The sequence below is a fragment of the Clupea harengus genome, chromosome 8 (assembly GCF_900700415.2).
Source record: "Clupea harengus chromosome 8, Ch_v2.0.2, whole genome shotgun sequence".
Taxonomy (NCBI): Eukaryota; Metazoa; Chordata; class Actinopteri; order Clupeiformes; family Clupeidae; genus Clupea; species Clupea harengus.
The window spans coordinates 29808779-29832055 of NC_045159.1; the positions used below are offsets into that span (position 1 = coordinate 29808779).

Sequence of the window (23277 nt, forward strand, 5' to 3'; positions counted from 1 at the left end):
AGAGGGACATCAGAGGGAGAGAGAGAGAGAGAGGGAGACAGAGGGAGAAGAGAGAGAGAGAGAGAAGAGAGAGGGAGACAGAGGGAGAGAGAGAGAGAGAGAGAGAGAGAGGGAGACAGGGAAGAGAGAAGAGGACATAGAAAGAGAGAGAGAGGGAGACAGAGGAGAGAGAGAGAGAGAAGGGAGACAGAGGGAGAGAGAGAGAGAGAGAGAGAGAGAGAGAGGGAGACAGAGGGAGAGAGAGAGAGAGACATAGAAGAGAGAGAGAGGGAGACAAGAGGGAGAGAGAGAGAGAGACATAGACAAGAGAGAGAGAGAGGGACACAGAGGGAGAGAGAGAGAGAGACATAGAAAGAGAGAGAGGGACACAGAGGGAGAGAGAGAGAGAGAGAGAGAGAGGGAGACAGAGGGAGAGAGAGAGAGAGACATAGAAGAGAGAGAGAGGGAGACAGAGGGAGAGAGAGAGAGAGACATAGAAAGAGAGAGAGAGAGGGACACAGAGGGAGAGAGAGAGAGAGAGAGAGAGAGGGAGACAGAGGGAGAGAGAGAGAGACATAGAAAGAGAGAGAGAGGGAGACAGAGGGAGAGAGAGAGAGAGAGAGAGAGAGAGAGAGAGACATAGAAAGAGAGAGAGAGACATAGAAAGAGAGAGAGAGACATAGAGACATACCTGACTGTGTGTGTGAGAGAGTGTGTGCTAGATGTGTGTGTGTGTGAGTGAGTGAGTGAGTGAGTGTGTGTGTGTGTGTGTGTGTGTGTGTATGTGCTAGTGTGTGCGTGTGTGCTAGTGTGTGTGTGTGTGCGTTAGTGTGTGTGTGTGTGTGTGCGTGTGTGCACACCTGGAGGGTTTGGAGTGGACGACCCTCAGGCAGGGTTCTAGAGTGTCTCTTCTGAAGACGTAGAGCAGCGCCAGAACGATCACCACCACCAGAGGAACCACCAGCAGGAAGAAGATCAGCAGGCCGTTACGCAGTGAGTGGTCTGGGGACGACACACACACACAGACAGGTAAGATTGGTCAAAGGACACACACACAGACACAAACACCTATTTAGAGTGATATGGGGACGACACACACACACACACACACAGGTAAGAGTGGTCAGACACACACACACACAGGTAAGAGTGTACACACACACACACACACACACACACACACACACACACACACACACACACACACACACAGGTAAGAGTGTTCACACACACACACACACACACACACACACACACACAGGTAAGAGTGTTCACACACACACACACACACACACACACACACACTCACACAGGTAAGAGTGGTCAGACACACACACACAGACACACACACACACAGGTAAGAGTGTTCACACACACACACACACAGGTAAGAGTGGTCAGACACACACACACACACAGGTAAGAGTGGTCAGACACACACACACACACACACACACACACACACACACACACACAGGTAAGAGTGTTCACACACACACACACACACACTCACAAGAGTGGTATGGGGACACAGACATGGAGAACACACACACACACACACACACACACTGGGCTCTGAGGAGAAGCATGACACACACACACACACACACACACACACACACACATGGCTCTGAGGAGAAGCCTGATGGCTACACGTCCTGAATGCTCCGAAAAGGGAGGAGCAAGGAGTAGAAGTGGGTGTGTTCATACCAATCTGGGCGGGGCCACTGTCCATGCTGCCTCCTCTCCCGGCTCGGTCACAGCGAGGGGGGGCCCATCCGCCATTACAGTGGCAATGCTCCTCGTTATTACACACCTACACACACACGCACACACACACACACACAAGACAGAGGAGCGCGTGTTCACACACACATTTAGTTTGAGATTTTTGTAGGGCTGTGATTGATCGATCGATTTTTTCTTCTTTTCTCTTCTGCAGATTGTTTCTATGGCTTCCACTAACTCAGCAGATCCGCAGTGCCAGTCACCATACACTCACCTAGCTCTTTCAGTGTGTAGTGAGATGAATTAACCTATGCTCACGTCACTGCACTCGTTTAGCCCACCTGATTAATTAGTGGCCATTGCTTTGGTGTGGCTATAAAAGCCTGTAAGTGTGCAATATCCTGAATCGCTACCTCCTGTGCAGAGTGGCTTCCCGTTTCTCCCGCGGTAGGTTTTCTTCGCCTCTAAAAATTGCGTTGAATTTTTATCTCACTGTGGACTAACTTCGTTCTTTATTGTAGCCTGGTGTTGTGATCCTCTCCTCCTTCGCTGGCCTTGAGAACTGTGTTCACTCTAGTTCCAGGTATGCTCTGTTCTTGAATGGGTTAGCAGACCTGGTCGTGTCTCCGAGTACCGTGGGTATTTATTTAAATCTCCCTATTGGCATTATATTACCTCCGTTGGTTCTTAATTATGATTTGTGTTCTGCAGACGCAACCTGGTCTGGTGAAGGGCTGACGTCACCACACGAGCTGCTGTCTTGTCTTGTCGTCTTTTGCTTTGTGTCGGTGCTTTCCATACTTTGCCGTGTAGCCTAAATGGCTTGTCCTTGTCATTTGTTAAACGTGTTCCTCAGTTACGTATTCCTTGTGCTTGCTTGTGTCTGTCGTCTCACTTTAGTTTAATTGCTTTGGTTTGTCGTGTTTAACTTGTTGCTTTCTTTTCGTTATTGTGGTCCGTGTTTTATTCCTGTACCTGGGCATAGTTGTGGACGGCACGCGTTTGTTCCCGTGTTCTGTTTGTATTGTTTGCATGTGTATGGTTTATGTGTAGTTATTTTAGTACTACAGGTATCCTGTGAGAGGGGAAAATAACTTGCCTGTAGTTTCCCTGTATATGTGTGTTTGCCCTACAGCTGGGGTCGACTGGTGTTTCATATTTTCTTTATCCCCTTTTGTTTGTATGAGCAGGCATTGTGCTATCCTGGAGGGGGGCTAGTCACCTGGTGGTGGAGTCCCGTCAGTGCATATTCACGTGTGATCATTGGTTGCTGTGTGGTTGCTGTGTCACTCTGGTCACTTTTCGTGTGCTGTGCCGTGTTTGCCTTCACAAGGGTGGTGTGAGTCCTGAAGCACACTTCCCAGTTAGCCTGCCGCCCCTCTAAGGTAAGTCTCTGCCTGCTATAGTTTGTTTCCATTTAATTCCCTTCCCTAGCGTGTTTGTCAGCCCTGAACCTCACGGTGCTGACTGTTTAAGCCCTTTTATTGATTATTTAATCAAATACTTTGACTAACCTCTCAGTCTTTCTAGGTCCATCCCTTCATCTACAAGCATACACATCATAATTATATATCTTTACAATAAATAACATCTTGTGGAATTCACGACTCTTGTGTGGTGTGTTTCGAACCTGTTTTCAAGGGCTGATGTGCCTATTAGAACATTTAGTTTAAATATTCTCTGGGTGCAATTCCCAGGGTGGCGTAGTTGGCTACTTAGACAGGGCTGTGGGGTTCCCCCTTATAGCTCCTGTTACAAGAGTAAATACTCACCCAGCTCTTTCAGTGTAAATTCACTCACCCAGATCTTTCACAGTGCAAATACTCACCTAGATCTCTCGCAATGTAAACACTCAACCAGCTCTTTCACCGTTTAAACAGCTATTTATTTACCCATAAAAATCCTTGTTTAAGGTGACAGTAATTCCTTTTGTATGGCCTTAAACTCAGTGCTAGTGCTAGTGATGTCATACCCCGTTGCCATGGCATGTCTCCCCAGCATTGCAGCTAGTATCCTGAATCAGGGCCGAGTCATTCACACACTTCAAGGTCAGACAGGCCTGTAGAGACAAACACACACGTAATTGAATTCATATTTTAGTGCATTTCCAATTGCCTATCCCTTTCACATGGAATACATAGAACAAGAAAAGGACCAAATATCCTCTAAAATTTGCTGAGTGAGGTTAAATCTGAAGGACACACACTCACCTTTCCAGGAGCACACACACTGCCCTGGTTGACGTAAGCTGGGTCAAGCACGTCGGAGCCCAAATCATAATCTGCGTTATTACAGATGACCCCGTCCCCTATATTCCTTGATTGAATGATCACTCTGGGGCGCCGTTTGGAAAATGTTGCACGTTCTAAAATTAAAAGTTTAGCATTATCATATGGAAAAAAAAACACGACAATATTTATGTCACTTTTTCAAACATTTAGAGAAAAATTCATGTAAATTCATGCGATAACTTTTCCAAGGATAATTTTTGGCAGTAACACAAAGTTGTTAAATAATATAGATCTTTCATCTAAATGTTAAATGTAAATGTAAATGTTAAATATAAACGTAAATGTGCGATGTTATATATAAATGTTAGATATAAGTGTTAAATGTAAATGTTAAATGTAAATACAAATAGTAAATGTTAAGTGTTAAATGTAAATGTAAATGTTCAGTCTACATGTCAGACTTGACGACAGAACATTCAAATATTTACGGTAATTCATAGCTTTCAGTCACGTTACTGTGGGGTACAATGGGTACCTTGCGGGCAAAAAGAACAGCTGAACAGCGAAGATGTCGACCAACAGTGGACATCGTCGAGCAGTGCAGCCTACTCAATTACGATCGCCATCAAACACAGATCATACCACAATAGCCAGACAGAGATATCTAGAAAAAAATTACATTTCGGGAACTTGTGATCCCTTTACTGCACCCGCTGATATTTTTATTTCTATAACGTCATCAATGTCCCGGCCTGAGCTCCAGTTTGGAGATATTTACATCTATCTAATAGAAAAACCGTCCCCCTACACACCTCCAAAACTGAAAGCCTACAAAAGCACAGATAGTAATTTAATTTTCAGAAGGGGATAGGTTCATAACGATGTCGTCTGGAAGGTGAAAACTAATAAACATCTTCATTATCAGAGCAAAGATGATTGCCATTTAATAGCTAGCTCCCAGCTAGCGAGCTACATGCTGTTAGCTAGTAGCCTTTAGCCTACCCAACGCTGTTCTTTATCATTTGACACAATTTCCTGATTAACACAAGTGCAATCACCTGGTCTGGCGAATGACAACTGAAATTATCTTCCCATATATTTTCTACTGGCATTGTAGTATTACCAGTTGGATGACAAAATACAGTATTCTAGCCTACTTGCTTAGGTACTTGTCGCAATCTCAGAGCAGAAACCGGGTAATCCAATTTTAATCGTGTTGATGCTTTGTTTCTTGACTTTATTTCTTGATCTATTCCCGTTTTAGGTAGTTATTCTGATAAATAAGGCGACCAAAACAGGGTTACTGCTTTTATTGCAAGCTCCAAAAATAAGGCTCCTTTACTGCGAGTCTGAGAAAAGTTGACCCAGAAGACATCTACAATCAGCTGGCAACAACGTGGGCAGTTTTTAATGCGATAAAAACACAATCCAGGCTTGTCTCCTCACCGATTTGAGCCAACCGAGCAACAACTGTCTGGCATTTTACTACCTATGTCAGACAATTTTAAAGCGGATATATTAAATAATCTTGAATGAAAGATGGTCAGTTCCTGTATAAATTCCAGTGGTAGACAGCTGTGGAGTGAATTTCTTGCCCGCAAGCTGGTAATTCTGACGTGACGTGAAAACTATGAAAGCCAATTACCGTAAATATTGTAAGGTTCAGTCTTCAAGTCTGACATGTAGACTGAACATTTAACATTTACATTTAACATTTACATTTACATTTACATTTACATTTAACATTTAGCATTTATATTTAACATTTACTTTTAACACTTATATTTAACATTTATATATAAAATCGAACATTTAAGTTTATATTTAATATTTACATTTACATTTAGATGAAACATTTATATTATTCAACAACTTTGCGTTACTGCCAAACATTATCCTTGTAAAAGTTATTGCATGAATTTACATGAATATCTCTCTAAATGTTTGAAAAAGTGACATTTGAATATTGTCGTGCTTTTTGTCCCATATGATAATGCTAAATGTACCAAAACTGAGCAGGATTTTAGAACGTGCAACATTTTACAAACGGCGCCCCATACACACCTTTGTCGTTGGAGACAAAGTTGGTGCACTGGATCTTTCCACACATCACGTTTCTATGGGAGAGGAGCAGCCAAAGATGGCGGTCACACACAAACACAGAATCTAAAGAGTTTTTAACAGTGCAGTAGCCTACTATTGAGCAGGCTGACGTTAGCTAGCCTGCAGTAGCCTACTACTGAACACGCTAACGTTATCCAACAGACTGGCTAGCCTGCACTAGGCTACTACTGTACAGGTCAACCTTAGCTGGCTGGCTGGCCCCTGCAGTAGCCTACTGCTGTACAGGCTAATGTTAGCTGGCTGGCCACTGTAATTGTAATATTAAGAAGACATATATACCTGTGCTACAATAACTGACATGTATACATGTATACCTGTGCTACACTAATGGACATGTATACCTGTGCTACGCTAATGGACATGTATACCTATGCTAAATTGGAAGTCTTGATCAAATCAAAGGTGCAGATTATGGGCAAACCAGAAAGGTGAGCAGATTTGTGACTTACTCTAAGGCACATGGGATTGGCTTGGAAGCGTTGTGGCCAAACACGCAACCTTTGCTGTTCATTTGAGTGAAACATCGGTCGTCTGCTTTAGTCGCATCTGATGGAGGAGACACAGGAGAGAGAGTCTCAGCATAAGCTGTTTGTCTTGACCTCACAGATCAAAAGAGATACGCTACATAACAATTATGTGTCTTACAATGTAGGCTTGAAAAACTCATCTGTACATGTCTGTGTGTGTGAGGAAGAGAACCTGGGCCAAACAGTTGTGTGTGTGTGTGTGAGTATGTGTGTGTGAGGTAGAGTACTTGGGCCGAACAGTTGCTTGCACTGGTAGTCATATGTTTGGCAGCGTCCCTCGTAGCAGAAGGCTTCTCCATTAGCACAGGACAGACCGTCCATCAGGTAGTAATCCCCAGGGCAGAACGCATAGGAACCGCTACAGAACTCAGGCAGGTCACACTGGTTCTCTGACCTTCTGCACTCTGATCCTGCCACTCTAAACTGAAACACACACACACACACGCAGGCGCACACACACACAGAGAGCAGAAAGTTCTGTTAGCATAAGAGTGCTGAGTAGCATGAGGTCTAAGAAACACACATGGGGCCCAGCCAGAGAGGTGATTTTCCCAGCATGCAGTGCGGTCACCTGGCAGTCCTGACAGCAGGCTCCCTCAGCACACACCGAGCCAGACGTGAGACGGCAGGTGGCTGCGTCACAGCACCGACTCTTACACTCCTGTTAGAAAACACACACACACACACACACACACAATCATCATGCTGTTGATACATAAACACATATGTGGGGGGGGGGGGGGGGGGGTTGACTGTTATGGACTCTGTATGTACACATCCTTCAGCCAGACTGGAAAGATAATCAAACTCAGATGACACAATCAGGAGACACAGCCAGGAGCTACATGTGTGTACTGTAGGGACCTCAGCTGCGTGGCATTGGTCTGAGTGTTCTTTAACCGACAGAGAACTGACAAGTGATTGACAGCTGTGTGACACACCTCTGGAGTTCCACAGTCACACTCCTCTCCCTTCTCCAGGACTGCGTTGCCGCACACCGCCACGGTAAGCACGTCAGAGGGCGGGGGCTGGTTCAGTAGACAGCCCCCCCCTCCCCTCAGGATCAGCTGCTGGAAGTCGTCCCCACTGCAGTCACTGAACAAGGGCGCCCCCCTGTGGCTGGACAGGGAACAGACACAACCATGAGGAAACAGACTGCAGGTCTTTTGTCTCATAGGAGGTAACAGTTCTAGAATGTTCCACAGCAGGATTAGAAAAAGCAGAATGGTTCTAGAATGTTCCACAGCAGAATTAGAAAAAGCAGAATGGTTCTAGAATGTTCCATAGCAGAATTAGAAAAAGCAGAATGGTTCACAAAGCTCTGCTTAGTTGGGGTCCATGATGACACTTGCTATGGATTGCTATGGATACTTAGCCTGACGATGTCATACTCATAATTCTAGTCAGAATATGAGTCTGATATCGCTCCATTGGGCTGTGATTATGGGGCGTGTTTCAACCGAACCAGGAGAAAAAATGCCTCTTCGCTCAATTGGTTACCTACAACCAATCAGAACAACGTAGTATGTGACCAAGGGCAGCTGATACATTACACTTTTACCGGATCCCGTAGGAAGGAAGGCAAAAACATCTTTTCGATTGACAAATGCCTTAATCGCGTTTCTCTGTTCCTCTTTCAAAATGAATGCACTGTCAATGTCTAAATGGACTCGAATCTATACATTTCAGCTCTCCAGCGGCAGCCATGTTTGTTGAAAACGAATTCAACTCGTGTGTTGGTGACGTGGTTGGTTACGTTACTGTTGATCATCAGTCCATCATCGTATAAAGCCCGCCTTAACAATTTGATTGGTACGGCCGATATCGAGCCGCAGATAATTTCTCCTCAATGGAGTAATGCCAGACCGAACTTCCCAACCAAAAAATGTGTGGGCGGGGCTAAGTTCGGTCTGGTATCCAGGCTAATGGATACTAGCATTCATCAGAGCATGAATCAGAGCTCACATCATTGGTTGATTCAGCATTCACCAGAGCATGAATCAGAGCACACACATCATTGGTTGATTCACTTCCTCTTCCGTCTTTGCCACTGCCTGAAAGTAGATGTTATGGTGTTATGGGTCTAGCATAGGTTTCTCCTGTGGGGGCGCTGTTTCCCCTGTCTCTGCAAGGTGGAGAGTGGGCGTTGTCTCGGACCGTGCGTGATTGCTGGGCGGGACGTCTCCCTATTTAAGCCCCAAGATGGCGGCGCTCGCTATCTGGAACTTGTCCGTGTGATGGTTTCCCCAGGATCCCGACCTGTCTGAGCGTTCCCTGGCGCAACAGTTGGACTAAAAACACTACACTCTACCTTTTGAAGACCCTTACGCGTTCTAAACGCTTGTTCGTTTTGTCCTTCTCTTAGTTGTTCACGGGTGGTTGTTTGTTTATGCTTCCTGCACTTTTCTAGCCTAGTGGTATATAGTGCAGGCAAGGAAGTTGCCCGGAAGACTCACCTTCTTTTTTTCTTTTATCACGAGTGAGGTAAGCTGCAGCGACCCATTATTTATTGTGAGGCTTCTTGGAGGTTATTTTTGTTTTCTCTTCTCTTTTGACGATAACCACCATTGTTTTTGTAACTAAACAAGTTATATTTACCCGCAACTGAGAGTCTGGCATTTTATGTTACGGGACCTTCGGTTCTTCAGGTCTGTCGTAACAGTAGAATTCTGATCTTTCTGAATCCTCCAACTCAACCCTTCTACAACAACAACAACCATACACCTCACCAGCAGCCTCTGCACCGAAGTTCATGTTAGATCAATATGGATACCACTGGCATGCCTACTAAATATACATGTACAGAAGCACTACAAAAATTATATTTTCATAATATGTCCCCTTTAATAAATATTAGGGCTGTGAAATGATAAAAAAATCAGGTTTCTGTGGATTAATCATGATTAATCACATATTACCAATTTTCTCTGTATATTTTGTGAGAACAAAAAGATGTATGACAAAAGACGGATATATACATTTAACATGTTTTCTTTTTTTTCATTTAAAAAAAAAAAAACAATGGTGCTGCATCTCAGCAGTTCTTTAGCAGTCATCTTTGCTATTCCATATGGAACAATATAATCTTCATCCTAAACAGAATTTGGCTTCTTAGCCATTGTATGGTTGAATAAAACATTTTTCTTTTCTTTTTAAATCAAACAGAAATTATTTGGGCTTCTTAGCCATTGTTTTTATAGGATGGTTAAAAATGTTTCTCTTTTTTGTCAAACAACCATTAACCATACCATGACACAATCTAATGCCTCTAAATGCCCTAGTGGTCGTTTATTGGTCGAACTATTCTGCACAGTATGCCTCTGCAAAGTGGCGTTCTTCTGTTTTCATGCACGTTAGTGTAATCGTTACTCACAGAGGTCCAGTGATCCCCTGTCAGCGCCGCATGTTTCGTAGCAGCCAAGTCATTTTCCTTTTTTTTCTTTTCAGCTTCTTACAGCTCGTGAATTTTTGTCATTATTTTGCGTCTTTGCGGTGCTTTGATGCTTGCAAAACTTCGGTGAACCCCTCGTCCTCAACAATATTAATCTGTCTACAGCTTTTTGCAATCCATTTGGCAACAGTGCTAGTCAACTTGTCACAGGCAGATTTACTCAGGGGCCTACGTTGTTAAGTGAGGGTGGTTTGGCACATTCCACTTGAACTCCCCTCGCCGACCAACGCATTTGCTACGGTGAAACGATAACGTCTTCCCGCAGAGTGTACATATCACTTTGGTTTTATTGAATGTTCCATCTTTGTTTTTTTGGAACACGAACTTCCCATCCAGAAAGTCCTCAGGTTCATCATAATTATCCATGTTGTTTGTTTGTTTGGATAACAGCTGCCGTCTGACTGCATTAGAAACGGCGACTAGTGCACATTGAGTGCAATTGTGGGTATATTGGAAGCTCATTCTGCGCATGAGTTAAATGCGTTAAAAAAAATTAACGCATTAATCCTGAAATGTAATCACAACGCGTTAACGCGTTATTTTTCACAGCTCTAATAAATATGTCTCGAACTTTAGTCTCACTGTATATTCCTGCCTGTGGTTTGTGTCGCACACATCAGAGGACTGTACAGACTGTGAGTGTGTGTATGTGTGTGTGTGTGAACAGGGTTCACGTACCCAGCGGACTCTGTCATGATGCAGCCCTGCTGTCCGCGGCAGGGGCAGTCCCCGGCATCGTGACTCATGCCCAGATTGTGTCCCATCTCGTGGGCCAACACCATAGAGAACCCAGCCACATCATCGCCGCTGAACTGGGAGAGGAATCGGAATTTGAATACAGTTACCCCACTGTGTGTGTGTGGTGTGTGTGTTATCGTTATTTTAGTTCCACAGATTCAGTAAAAGAAGCTGTATCAGATACAACTAAACTTTGCTTCCGCGTCTGGGTCTTCATTCAGCTTCCACTACTGACTGTTTAGCTATCTGCCAATGTGTGCATGTTAAGCATGCTGGAGGACAGAATCTGCATGTTATTCACGTCTGCATCCATCTTGTCATTGGCAGGAGTGCACACTCTAACCCTCCGTTAACACACTCAAACACCCTATCCCTGATTAAACACACTCTAACCCGCTATCGAACTGCTAACCGCTATCTAACTGCTAACTGCTATCTAACTGCTAACCGCTATCTAACTGCTAACTGCTATCTAACTGCTAACCGCTATCTAACAGCTAACTGCTATCTAACTGCTAACCGCTATATAACTGCTTGTTTCCACATAAATGAGTGTGTTTACAGACACATGGGAAATCTGATGTTTTGTAGTCGATGTTTAACATTGATTTCATCTGCATGTTATTCACGTCTGTATCCATCTTGTCATTGGCAGGAGTGCAGATAGATGTTCTAATGCTGCATTCATTCATATGCAGATTTATAGACAAGTACAACTGCTCATTAACATCCACTCACCACGTTGATTCCTCCAGAGTTGTGCACAGAACACACGGTGCCAACGAAGGCCATTCCCAGCACGCCATTGGGGTACGCACCGGACCGCCCCCTACACCACACACATCAAAGAATGCTCAGGTTGGTGTGTGTGTGTGTGTGTGTGAGAGAGCGAAAGAGTGTCTGTCAGTTGGTTCTGAGGTTAACTAACACACTAATCTATGATTCAGACAGACAATGCTTTCCAAGTCAAATCAGAGCCAAACAGATTATGAAACAAAGAAAGAAAACATATTTGGAACATTGGGACAATCCGAATCACAACCCAAACTAGAAAATGCATTTCCTGAAGGAAATACCAGTGCATGAAATGCAAAAGTTAAGAAAGGAAGAAGAAAAGAAAGAAGAGTGAAAGAAGGAAATAAGAAAGGAAAGAAGAGTGAAAGAAGGAAATAAGAAAGGAAAGAAGAGTGGAAGAAGGAAAGAAGAAGGAAAGAAGAAAAGAAAAGAGTGAAGAAAGAAGAGTGGAAGAAGGAAAGAAGAAAAAAAAAGAAAAGTGAAAGAAGGAAAGAAGAGTGAAAGAAGGAAAAAAGAGTGGAAGAAGGAAAGAAGAAAAGAAAGAAGAGTGAAAGAAGGAAAGAAGAGTGGAAGAAGAGTGGAAGAAGGAAAGAAGAAAAGAAAGAAGGAAAGAAGAGTGGAAGAAGGAAAGAAGAAAGGAAAGAAGAGTGGAAGAAGAGTGAAGAAAGAAAAGAAGAGTAGAAGAAGGAAAGAAGAGTGGAAGAAGGAAAGAAGAGTGAAGAAAGAAAAGAAGAGTAGAAGAAGGAAAGAAGAGTGGAAGAAGGAAAGAAGAAAGGAAAGAAGAGTGAAGAAAGGAAAGAAGAAAAGAAAGAAGAAGGAAAGAAGAGTGAAGAAAGAAAAGAAGAGTAGAAGAAGGAAAGAAGAGTGGAAGAAGGAAAGAAGAAAGGAAAGAAGAGTGAAGAAAGGAAAGAAGAAAAGAAAGAAGGAAAGAAGAGTGAAGAAAGAAAGAAGAGTAGAAGAATGAAAGAAGAGTGGAAGAAGGAAAGAAGAGTGAAGAAAGAAAAGAAGAGTAGAAGAAGGAAAGAAGAGTGGAAGAAGGAAAGAAGAAAGGAAAGGAGAGTGGAAGAAGGAAAGAAGAGTGGAAGAACGAAAGAAGAAGAGTGGAAGAAGGAAAGAATAATATTCCTAGTTATACAGTTGAATGGAGAGGGACAGAGAGAAGAGGAGCCTTGGAACCTTGGCGCAGGTGTCAGTGAAGCACAGGTGCAAGCCAGTTTAATGACCCTATTATGATGTCATAATGGCCCAATGTAAGTCAATGGGAGAAATTGTATTAGTTTTTATTTAATATTTAAAAAAGTATAAAGTTTAGAAAAATGAAAAATACATAGCATAAGTGTCCTTTACAAGACCTACGCGGCAAAGTTCGAACGAAGTTTCTACGTTAAGTGGTTCAAGCTGAATTAAGCGCAGAAAATCGGTAAAGAGAACTAGAAAATGCATTTCCTGAAGGAAATACCAGTGCATGAAATGCAAAAGTTAAGAAAGGAAGAAGAAAAGAAAGAAGAGTGAAAGAAGGAAAGAAGAGAGGAAGAAGGAAAGAAGAGTGGAAGAAGGAAAGAAGAAAGGAAAGAAGAGTGAAGAAAGGAAAGAAGAGTGGAAGAAGGAAAGAAGAGTGAAGAAAGGAAAGAAGAAAAGAAAGAAGAGTGAAAGAAGAGTGAAGAAAGGAAAGAAAGAAGGAAAGAAGAAAGGAAAGTAGAGTAAAAGAAGGAAAGAAGAGTGAAGAAAGAAAAGAAGAGTAGAAGAAGGAAAGAAGAGTGGAAGAAGGAAAGAAGAAAGGAAAGGAGAGTGGAAGAAGGAAAGAAGAGTGGAAGAAGGAAAGAAGAAGAGTGGAAGAAGGAAAGAATAATATTCCTAGTTATACAGTTGAATGGAGAGGGACAGAGAGAAGAGGAGCCTTGGAACCTTGGCGCAGGTGTCAGTGAAGCACAGGTGCAAGCCAGTTTAAAGACCCTATTATGATGTCATAATGGCCCAATGTAAGTCAATGGGATAAATTGTATTAGTTTTTATTTAATATTTTAAAAAGTATAAAGTTTAGAAAAATGAAAAATACATAGCATAAGTGTCCTTTACAAGACCTACGCGGCAAAGTTTGAACGAAGTTTTTAAGTTAAGCGGTTCGAGCTGAATTAAGCGCAGAAGTTCGGTAAAGAGAATAACTAGAAAATGCATTTCCTGAAGGAAATACCAGTGCATGAAATGCAAAAGTTAAGAAAGGAAGAAGAAAAGAAAGAAGAGTGAAATTAGGAAAGAAGAAAGGAAAGAAGAGTAAAAGAAGGAAAGAAGAGAGGAAGAAGGAAAGAAGAGTGGAAGAAGGAAAGAAGAAAGGAAAGAAGAGTGAAGAAAGGAAAGAAGAGTGGAAGAAGGAAAGAAGAGTGAAGAAAGGAAAGAAGAGTGAAAGAAGGAAAGAAGAAAGGAAAGAAGAGTGAAGAAAGGAAAGAAGAGTGGAAGAAGAAAAGAAAGAAGGAAAGAAGAAAGGAAAGTAGAGTAAAAGAAGGAAAGAAGAGTAGAAGAAGGAAAGAAGAGTGGAAGAAGGAAAGAAGAAAGGAAAGGAGAGTGGAAGAAGGAAAGAAGAGTGGAAGAACGAAAGAAGAAGAGTGGAAAAAGGAAAGAATAATATTCCTAGTTATACAGTTGAATGGAGAGGGACAGAGAGAAGAGGAGCCTTGGAACCTTGGCGCAGGTGTCAGTGAAGCACAGGTGCAAGCCAGTTTAAAGACCCTATTATGATGTCATAATGGCCCAATGTAAGTCAATGGGAGAAATTGTATTAGTTTTTATTTAATATTTTAAAAAGTATAAAGTTTAGAAAAATGAAAAATACATAGCATAAGTGTCCTTTACAAGACCTACGCGCCAAAGTTTGAACAAAGTTTCTAAGTTAAGCGGTTCAAGCTGAATAAAGCGCAGAAGTTTGGTACAAAGAATAATAATAAGAAGAATAAGAAACGAAGGAATAACAATACAGGGCATTTCATGCACTGTAATAATAAGAAGAAGAATAAGAAGCCTAGGAATAACAATACAGGGCATTTCATGCACTGTAATTAGAATGCTATCTAACACTAAAAAGGCTCTATGAATTAGCAGAGTAACTTTAAACCGTCAAACACCAAGCTCAGGCTCAGCGACCACAGCCTAGTGATTGAGAGAGGCAGATACAAGAAATCATAGCCATCAAAAGGGGCAAACAGCGCATCAGGCTGCTCAGTTTGTCACAGCCTGCCATGACCTGAGAGACAGTGAGTAGTTTCACCATTTACGGTTGTGTTGTGTTCGGTGTGTTCATGTTTGTGTGTTCCTTCCCTCTTAGCTTCATTGTTTATACTTTGTGAGTGTGTGAGTGTTTGAGTCAGAGAGGGGAGGGGGGGGGGGGGGGGGGGGGGGAGTGAGTGTGTGTGCGTGAAAGAGAGAGTGTTTGAGGCCTCATGCAGACGAAGCCTAGTTTGCCTGAACCCGGGTTCATTTTTCACACATATCAACTTTTTAAATCGCGTGCACATGAACCCAGCGAATCCGATTGACTCAGCTGTAGTACATCCCCCACGCCTGTTGGTGGCGCTTTAAGGTGCTACAGACAACTGAAGAAAACGGAGAAGAAGACAGGAGCATGCTAATAAAGTAACATATGACAGTAGTTGAGCTCCAACTAGCAACGTTTAGCTTAGCCGCATAGCCTACATTTAATCTGCACAGTAACACCTTATGGTGTTTTATAAAATCAGTGGTAAGAGCAGACTGTAGGTTAAGCGAAAAATAATTATATTTGTTATTGATAATAAAGAGTTTAGAACAGTGCAACAAAGCAATGTGCAACATGACATGTCTGAGTTGTTTAAATGCCTGTGCTTTATGGAGATGCTGAGCTTGAGCACAAGAGACCACAATGCAAGTGCTGTGGATCCTGAATGTTTCATGGTTTACAATTGCTTCCAATTTCATGGTTTTATTACTAACAACAAATGTAGGCTATTGTTGAGGGCTTTGTCCTTCACGTACTGTAGGCTACCTCTGAAGTAACGTTAACGCTAGCTAGTAGCTATCGCTATCGTTGTCTGACAGGACTAAAGCTAACGTAACATTCATCTTTATTACAGACCGTTTTGAAACTTCCGTCTATAATAAAAAATCTTTTCACGTCAGATTTGCTCATACAGGCTATTGCTGACACTTTTAAAAACAGTTTTTTGAAAAATGGTCTGATGCAAATAGATTAAACAGTGATAGATTAAAGTGTGGCTTGTTAATGTCATCCCTTTCCTAACAACAGATAGATAGATACATTTGTATTAATCCCGTTAGGGAAATTCACGTGGAAAAGCAGCAAGGTAATAGGAAGAATTATTTTTTTTTAAACTGGAGAGCTGTCTTAACTGGCTGCCACACTCACTGCGCCATGGCAACCCATTCAGTTAATAAATAATGCCGGTTGTGTCCGTTGTTCTGGCTGGTCTAATGATGCGATCACGTGGGGCAATCCGATTAGGTTTGCGGATAGCGTGCATACGAACACCAACCCGCGACCGGATTTCGAGTTTACTCACTTTGGACCCCCGATTCGAGGGAGTGCGGATACAGTGTGCGGATACAGTGCGTTCGTCTGCACGATAGGGCTATCCAGAGACGGTTCTCTCCGGGTTCAGGCAAACTAGACTTCGTCTGCATGACCCCTGAGTGAGTGTGTGTGTGTGTGTGTGTGTGTGTGTGTGTGTGTGTGTGTGTGTGAGAGAGAGTACTGCTGTCACTCACACTATGAGTTGTCCCACGTCGTGTCTCCTCTTGGGGAGCAGTTTTGTGCGTCTCCAGTTGACAAAGCGCCCCAACACGTCCCCTGCCGAGCCCTCGTCCACACTGAAGGGGTTCTCCTCCTCAAACACCGTCAGGCCCACCAGAACCACACGCACATTCAGACGCTTATAGTACTGAAACACACACACACACACACACACACACACACACACACACGTTAGTTAGCCGAGCCCTCGTCCACACTGAAGGGGTTCCTCTCCACACACACACACACACACACACACACACACACACACACACACACACACACACACACTGAGCCAGATAAAGTCCAGGTGTGTTTTTGCAGAGAGCAGACACTCACCCCATCCAGGAGGTTGGCCAGCTGTACTGCCTCCTCTCTCACTGCTGTCATGTTCTGCTTCTTGAAGTCGTACTGGTGACATCAAACACAGAACACAAGCTGACACTGAGGACACTCATGAACACACTTTTAGTACTGAAACCCCCACACACACACACACACACACACACACACACACACACATCAATGCACTTAAAGTACTGAAATACACAGCACACTCACTATCAACATACTTACAGTACTGACTGACACACACACACTGCTCAACACACACACACACACACACACACACACACACACTGCTCAACACACATACACTCACAAGTAGCCTCATTACATACACAATACAATACAAACTGCGTATCCATGGCAACAGAACTCACCCTCAGCTTGTCCACCACCAGCATCAGCTCCACGTAGCGCGTCTGAGGGAGGTTCCGCTTGCGCTGTTTCAACAGGAAACACACTGTGAGGAACCCTGACAGGAAGACACACGAGGGCCCTAAAGTTCTCCAGGTTCCATATCTGAGGGACCCCTAATAGTCCAGGCAAAGTAGCGTTTTACGACAGACTAATTGTAAAATCATTTTTTTCAGCATAGATCATTTCTATGAGGTGTCCAGAACAACATACTAAAAGTCCTAAGAAATCCTAGTTGAGGAAATATGTTTAATTCTCATCAATCTGAGATGTGTGCTAATAATGCCAGGCAACAATACACCCCAAAAAATTATTGTACATCTCTCAAATCATCCTTAACCTTTTCATGTTGTTACCAAGACAGACTAAATAGGCTATTTATATTATTTATTTATTATATACGTGTGTTTAGTCATGGTGCCAATATACACACACTCACTGCCAGATTATTGCAGATTATGTTTCCAACTAACTGAATATTATATACACTCGAGGCACACGAGAGGAGAGGCTAGAGAAACAAGCTGAAGTGTTCAGTGTTGCATAGATCCTCAGGAGCACGGCCACACACACACACACACACACACGTAGTGTTTAGTGTTGCACTGAACCTCAGGAGCACGGCCACAAACACACACACACACACACACACACACACGTAGTGTTTAGTGTTTCACTGACCCTCAGGAGCACGGCCAGGGAGAGGGGGTGAGGGGGGTGGGGGTCTGTGTGGGCCGTGGTGTTGGAGAGGCCACACACAAATGGTTCCGACCCAGACTGGTCCAGAGTGTAGAGGAGGTGTTCACTGGATCTGGACTGAGGAACCGGCTTCAGTCCGTAACTCTTTTCATCCACATGAATCACACCGCTGAGAAAGAGAACACACACACACACACACACACACACATTAACTAATTTCATCCACATGAATCACACCCCTGAGAAAGAGAACACACACACACACACACACTCACACCGCTGAGAAAGAGAACACACACACACACCGCTGAGAAAGAGAACACACACACCCCATGGATACATATTTCCTCAAAACACTTGCTTATGAAACAGCTGCCAAAGAAAGCATTTCAGAGATGAATGAAAGGGGAAGGAGAGAGAGAGAGAGAGAATGATGACAAGTATGACGCATGTATATATTAAACAAACAACACACACACCTGAGCCCTGCACAGGTACTGAGGGCAACCAGTGAGTCCTCATCATCCTCCACGTAACCATAGTAATGACAGTGCACCTGAAAATGATAAGGTGATAAACAGTGAATGCTACAGTGATAGAGCCCAGCTACACACACACACACACACACACACACACACACACACACACACACACACACACACACACACACACACACACACACACACACACACACACACACACACAGAGGCATGCGTGGTGGAACTGGGTGAGCCTCTGCAGCATCTCTTCAACCTGAGCCTCCAACTGGGGAAGGTGCCTGCTCTGTGGAAAACTTCCTGCCTCATCCCCATCCCGAAGAAGCTGCACCCCAGTGAGCTGAATGACTTCAGGCCAGTCGCTCTTACATCACACATATCTAAGACCATGGAACGACTGCTGCTTCACAACCTCAGATCTCAGGTACGCCACGCACTCGACCCGCTGCAGTTTGCCTACCAGGAGAAGGTGGGCGTGGAAGATGCCATCGTCTACCTAATGCACAGGGCTCACTCTTATCTGGACTTATAAGGGGAAAGGTGCTGTGAGAATCATGTTCTTTGATTTCTCCAGTGCCTTTAACACCATCCAGCCCCTCCGACTGAGTGACAAGCTCGTGCAGATGGGTGTGAACGCCCACCTGGTATCCTGGATCACCGACTACCTGACGGAGAGGCCACAGTTTGTCAGACTGAAGGACTGTGTATCTGAGACTGTGTTGTGCAGCACCGGCGCTCCACAGGGGACTGTGCTCTCACCTGTCCTGTTCACCCTGTACACATCAGACTTCACCTACAACACAGAGTCATGCCACATCCAGAAGTTCTCTGATGACTCTGCTGTTGTGGGATGTATCAGGGATGGACAGGAGGGTGAGTACAGGAGCCTGGTGGACAACTTTGTTCAGTGGTGCAGACACAACCACCTGCAGCTGAACACCTCTAAGACCAAGGAGATGGTGGTGGACTTTAGGAGGTCTCGGCCTCTGCTACCAGTCTCCATCGAGGGGGTCAGTGTGGAGGTGGTCAACACCTACAAATACCTAGGAGTGCATCTGGACAATAAACTGGACTGGTCAGCCAACATTGATGCAATCTACAAGAAGGGTCAGAGCCGGCTATACTTCCTGAGGAGGTTGAGGTCCTTCAATGTCTGCAACAAACTCCTGCGCATGTTTTACCAGTCTGTGGTTGCCAGCGTCCTCTTTTATGCTGTGGTGTGCTGGGGAGGCAGCATTAAGAAGAGGGATGCGGGGCGACTGGACAGACTGGTGAGGAAGGCGGGAGCTGTTGTGGGCACCGAACTGGACTGCCTCACAACGGTGGCGGAGAGAAGGACCCTGAGTAGGTTGCTGACTATCTTGGACAATGTCAACCACCCACTGCACAGTACTGTCAACAGACAGAAGAGCATATTCAGTGGCAAACTCCTGTCACTGTCATGCTCATCGGACAGGCTGAGAAAGTCCTTTGTCCCCAGGGCCATTCAGCTTTTTAACGCCACGCCACGCAGAAGGGGAGGGGGAGGGAGATGGACTTCTCTGCATGAGTCCACCTCAGTCTGCCCTCCCCTGCTCATCCCATCTCATCTCATCCCAGCCCCATGCACAGACTTTACCACCTACATATTCTGCACTATCACTTTGCTCTTTGCACTTTCCAAACACACACACACACACACAAGCACAAGATCAATATCTTGCACTACCCATCCTCACATGCACAAGAACATTATATATTTTTTTGCACTCTCCACACCAGCAGCACAAAATCACTTTTCACTTTCCTCCTGGCACCGATACTGTCAAAACCATTGCACTCTGTACAGTAGGGTCAGACCCTTTCCTGTATCTGGAAACACTCTTTGTGAATATGTTCTCCCTAGGTGTATGTATATGTGATTTATGTATGTATGTCGGTGAGGTGTATAAGTGTATTTGTGTATAAGCTACTGGATGACCTAAATTTCCCTCGGGATTAATAAAGTATCCATCTATCTATCTATCTATCTACAGAGTGATGGAGCTAAGTCTCCAGCTATACACACACACACACACACACACACACACACACACACACACACACACACAGTGATGGAGCTAAGTCTCCAGCTACACACACACAAAAGCTTAACTGGATCCAGTCCTGAATCATTCACTCCACTGTATAAATCACATCAGCAGAACACCATTAACAGACAGACCAGTCTCCTTAAAACACTAAGGACAGACTTAACACTTCAGAATGTGAAACATGGTGTTTGATTTGTCATACAGGACTTAATGTGATGTAGGCTAAGACAATGCGGTTACAGTCAGAGAACTTGTTTTCCCACAAGCAAAAGAGCAACAACCACCTGCAAGGAAACAACACCCAACACACTGCCTACACACACACACACACACACACCCAACACACTGCCTGGAAGCTTCATTGTTTAAACCGGTTTTCCATTGGCCATCAGCCATCATCACACACACACACACACACGCCAGTGACTAACCATGAGGTACATTTATGTAGCCATTTTATGAGGTCTTTCTATGTAGCCTATGTAATGTTTGTGTGTGTAATTTTGATTAAATCTAAACCCCTAGCCCTCTCGCGCACACACACACACACACACAGATACGGCAGGCTTGCTTTCTCTTTCCTGGTGTGAGGTCCTTGACTTAACATGGTGTCCTACCTGCACTGTTGTCTACAGGATGCTCTAACATGTTTATGTTCAATCACTCACATGGTTCGCTGGCGTCCTTTCAACCAGTTTCCCTCGCAAACCGTGGGAATACTCCACAAAATCAGCTGACAGAAAGTCCCTAAGAATGGAGAGGAGGACATACATCAAAACTCTGTGGGTGCCTGAGCTGACAAAGAAACACCCCATATCCCAGGGTAAAGGTCTCACCTGTTTTTCTCCAGGTGAAGAGTACGGTCCCTTTCGCCAATCCTTATGGAGTACGTCAAGCGCTCAGAGTGTGTTTCCTAATCGTGAACAAAACTGCGTCATTTAGACTACGGTATATACACGGGAACACTGACATGATATGACATGATATGCCCAGGCTATCTGTGACACTTCACAACGGTAGCATTCAAATAAAGCAGGTGTACCTCGAGGTAGAGTTTTTCGCTGTGTTCATGTCTCTTGGCTCGTTCGCGGATGAGTTTAGGAATGACAAGGATAGATTCCCTGAATGTTGAAGATTGTGCTTCCAGCAAGCCTGTTAAAAGGCAAGTGAAATGATTAATAATTCTCACATGTCATTTTTCAATTAAAAACTATAAATGGGTTTTATATTTCTTAAAAGCTCAAGATTTTAATGAGCAAACGTTGTTTCTGTCGTCCTGGACAGCGCAGAGTGTAACAAGTTTACAGTTGTAGGTGAGCCAATATCATTTGGGTTAAAAGATATCTTTGGAAACAGGTTTGAGGTTTACGTGAAACTATGCCTGTTAAAACAAAATGAAAAAGTAAGAAGACATTATGGGCAAGGTTTCTATGTTTCACTCAGCCCAACGGAGCATCCGGGTTCCTCAGGTGAACGTTGTTTTTTCATAGAGCCCGAGTAACATGCTATCGACTCTATCGGAGTCTTAATTTACAGCTCAGGCCTAATATCAAAAGTAAAAGCTCCCTTTACTTACCGCTAATTCCAGTTCCAAGTACACATATTGATATCAATACATATATATGTGCGTATCCAGCCATGTCTTGGCATCTGTCGATTGACATGGCTTTGTCTAGCCAAGGTGCGTAGTGCATGTCAGGTGTGAAGGGGCGTGCTTACGTGACCAAAGTTGTAGAACAGCTTAGTGAGTGTGCTCGTATAAGGTTACTATTACAACGGTGAGTAGAGCAATGAAACAGAAACAGCTCGGGCAGGTTGTCTAAACTCCGGCATAAACAAACTTCTCCACAAAGGCATGCCGAATTATTCTTCTCTGACAGGTAACAATAGAATGTGACAATCACAAACCATCACTGCCCAAGTGTGATTTATTTATCTGGCCAAAAACTATCACTTTCCCTTTGTTATGAGCTAAGGCAATTATCCTATCTCAGATATCCTCAAAGTACATATATTCTGGCTTTTAAATAATCATAAAACTTTTTTTTAAGGTAAAACCCCTTGAAAGCCTACGCAAATGGGGAATGGAGATATAGGGTGTGAGCTAGGTGCGATCAAAAAGTGCCGTGACTGCGCCTACCACTGCACTTAATTCTACTCTTAATCTTGTTGAGTTCATTGTATTTTTATGCTGTTTCGTGTCCCTCAAGGCACCAACAGGAGTCGCGCTCCAAGTTTCATTGTATGCAAATCTACACAAAGACAATAAAGGCTTTATTTTCTATTCTCATGCTATGGGTGCCTGATATATTGATTACTCCTAAGGACTTTGTTTGGACTTATAATAAATAACTTATAAACACTTATAAATATTATGTAGAGTAATGAGCTCGCCCAGAAGATTGCCAACTGACGCAGATATCTCAGGTTTTAATGCCCCTGTGTCCTCATACACAATGTGTAAGTCTGACTCCATCATGTCGCTCATGTAAAGTGTGACTCCATCATGTCGCTCATGTAAAGTGTGACTCCATCATGTCGCTCATGTAAAGTGTGACTCCATCATGTCGCTCATGTAAAGTGTGACTCCATCATGTTGGTCATGTAAAGTGTGACTCCATCATGTCGCTCATGTAAAGTGTGACTCATGTAAAGTGTGACTCCATGTCGCTCATGTAAAGTGTGACTCCATCATGTCGCTCATGTAAAGTGTGACTCCATCATGTTGGTCATGTAAAGTGTGACTCATGTAAAGTGTGACTCCATCATGTAAAGTGTGACTCCATCATGTAAAGTGTGACTCCATCATGTAAAGTGTGACTCATGTAAAGTGTGACTCCATCATGTAAAGTGTGACTCATGTAAAGTGTGACTCCATGTCGCTCATGTAAAGTGTGACT

The 23277-nt window shown here is 43.6% G+C and overlaps 1 protein-coding gene across 1 annotated transcript; it reads right to left on the reverse strand.

Annotated features, from left to right (window-relative positions):
* Window positions 1-2905: 2905 nt before the first annotated feature.
* Window positions 2906-22856, reverse strand: LOC116221576 (disintegrin and metalloproteinase domain-containing protein 9-like). The gene is made up of 19 exons (XM_031572772.1): window positions 22772-22856; window positions 21420-21529; window positions 21214-21290; window positions 21046-21124; window positions 18288-18364; window positions 17791-17977; window positions 17073-17135; window positions 16690-16761; window positions 16326-16498; window positions 11517-11607; window positions 10719-10852; window positions 7531-7702; window positions 7161-7250; window positions 6817-7012; window positions 6512-6608; window positions 6003-6055; window positions 3918-4072; window positions 3680-3766; window positions 2906-3031 (listed from the first exon to the last, which is right to left on the reverse strand). The coding sequence occupies exons 1-19, from the start codon at window positions 22854-22856 to the stop codon at window positions 2906-2908; spliced, it is 2124 nt and encodes a 707-aa protein (XP_031428632.1).
* Between the last annotated feature and the right edge of the window lie 421 nt (window positions 22857-23277).

Excerpts from the sequence above, each read along its gene's own strand:
- LOC116221576 (XM_031572772.1), bottom strand. The coding sequence starts at position 22,856 with ATGATGGAGTCAGACTTACACATTGTGTATGAGGACACAGGGGCATTA. Across the intron at positions 16,762-17,072 it reads TGGTGGTGGACAAGCTGAGG|TACGACTTCAAGAAGCAGAA; the intron begins GTGAGTTCTGTT and ends TGATGTCACCAG. Across the intron at positions 7,013-7,160 it reads CCTGCTGTCAGGACTGCCAG|TTTAGAGTGGCAGGATCAGA; the intron begins GTGACCGCACTG and ends TGTGTGTTTCAG.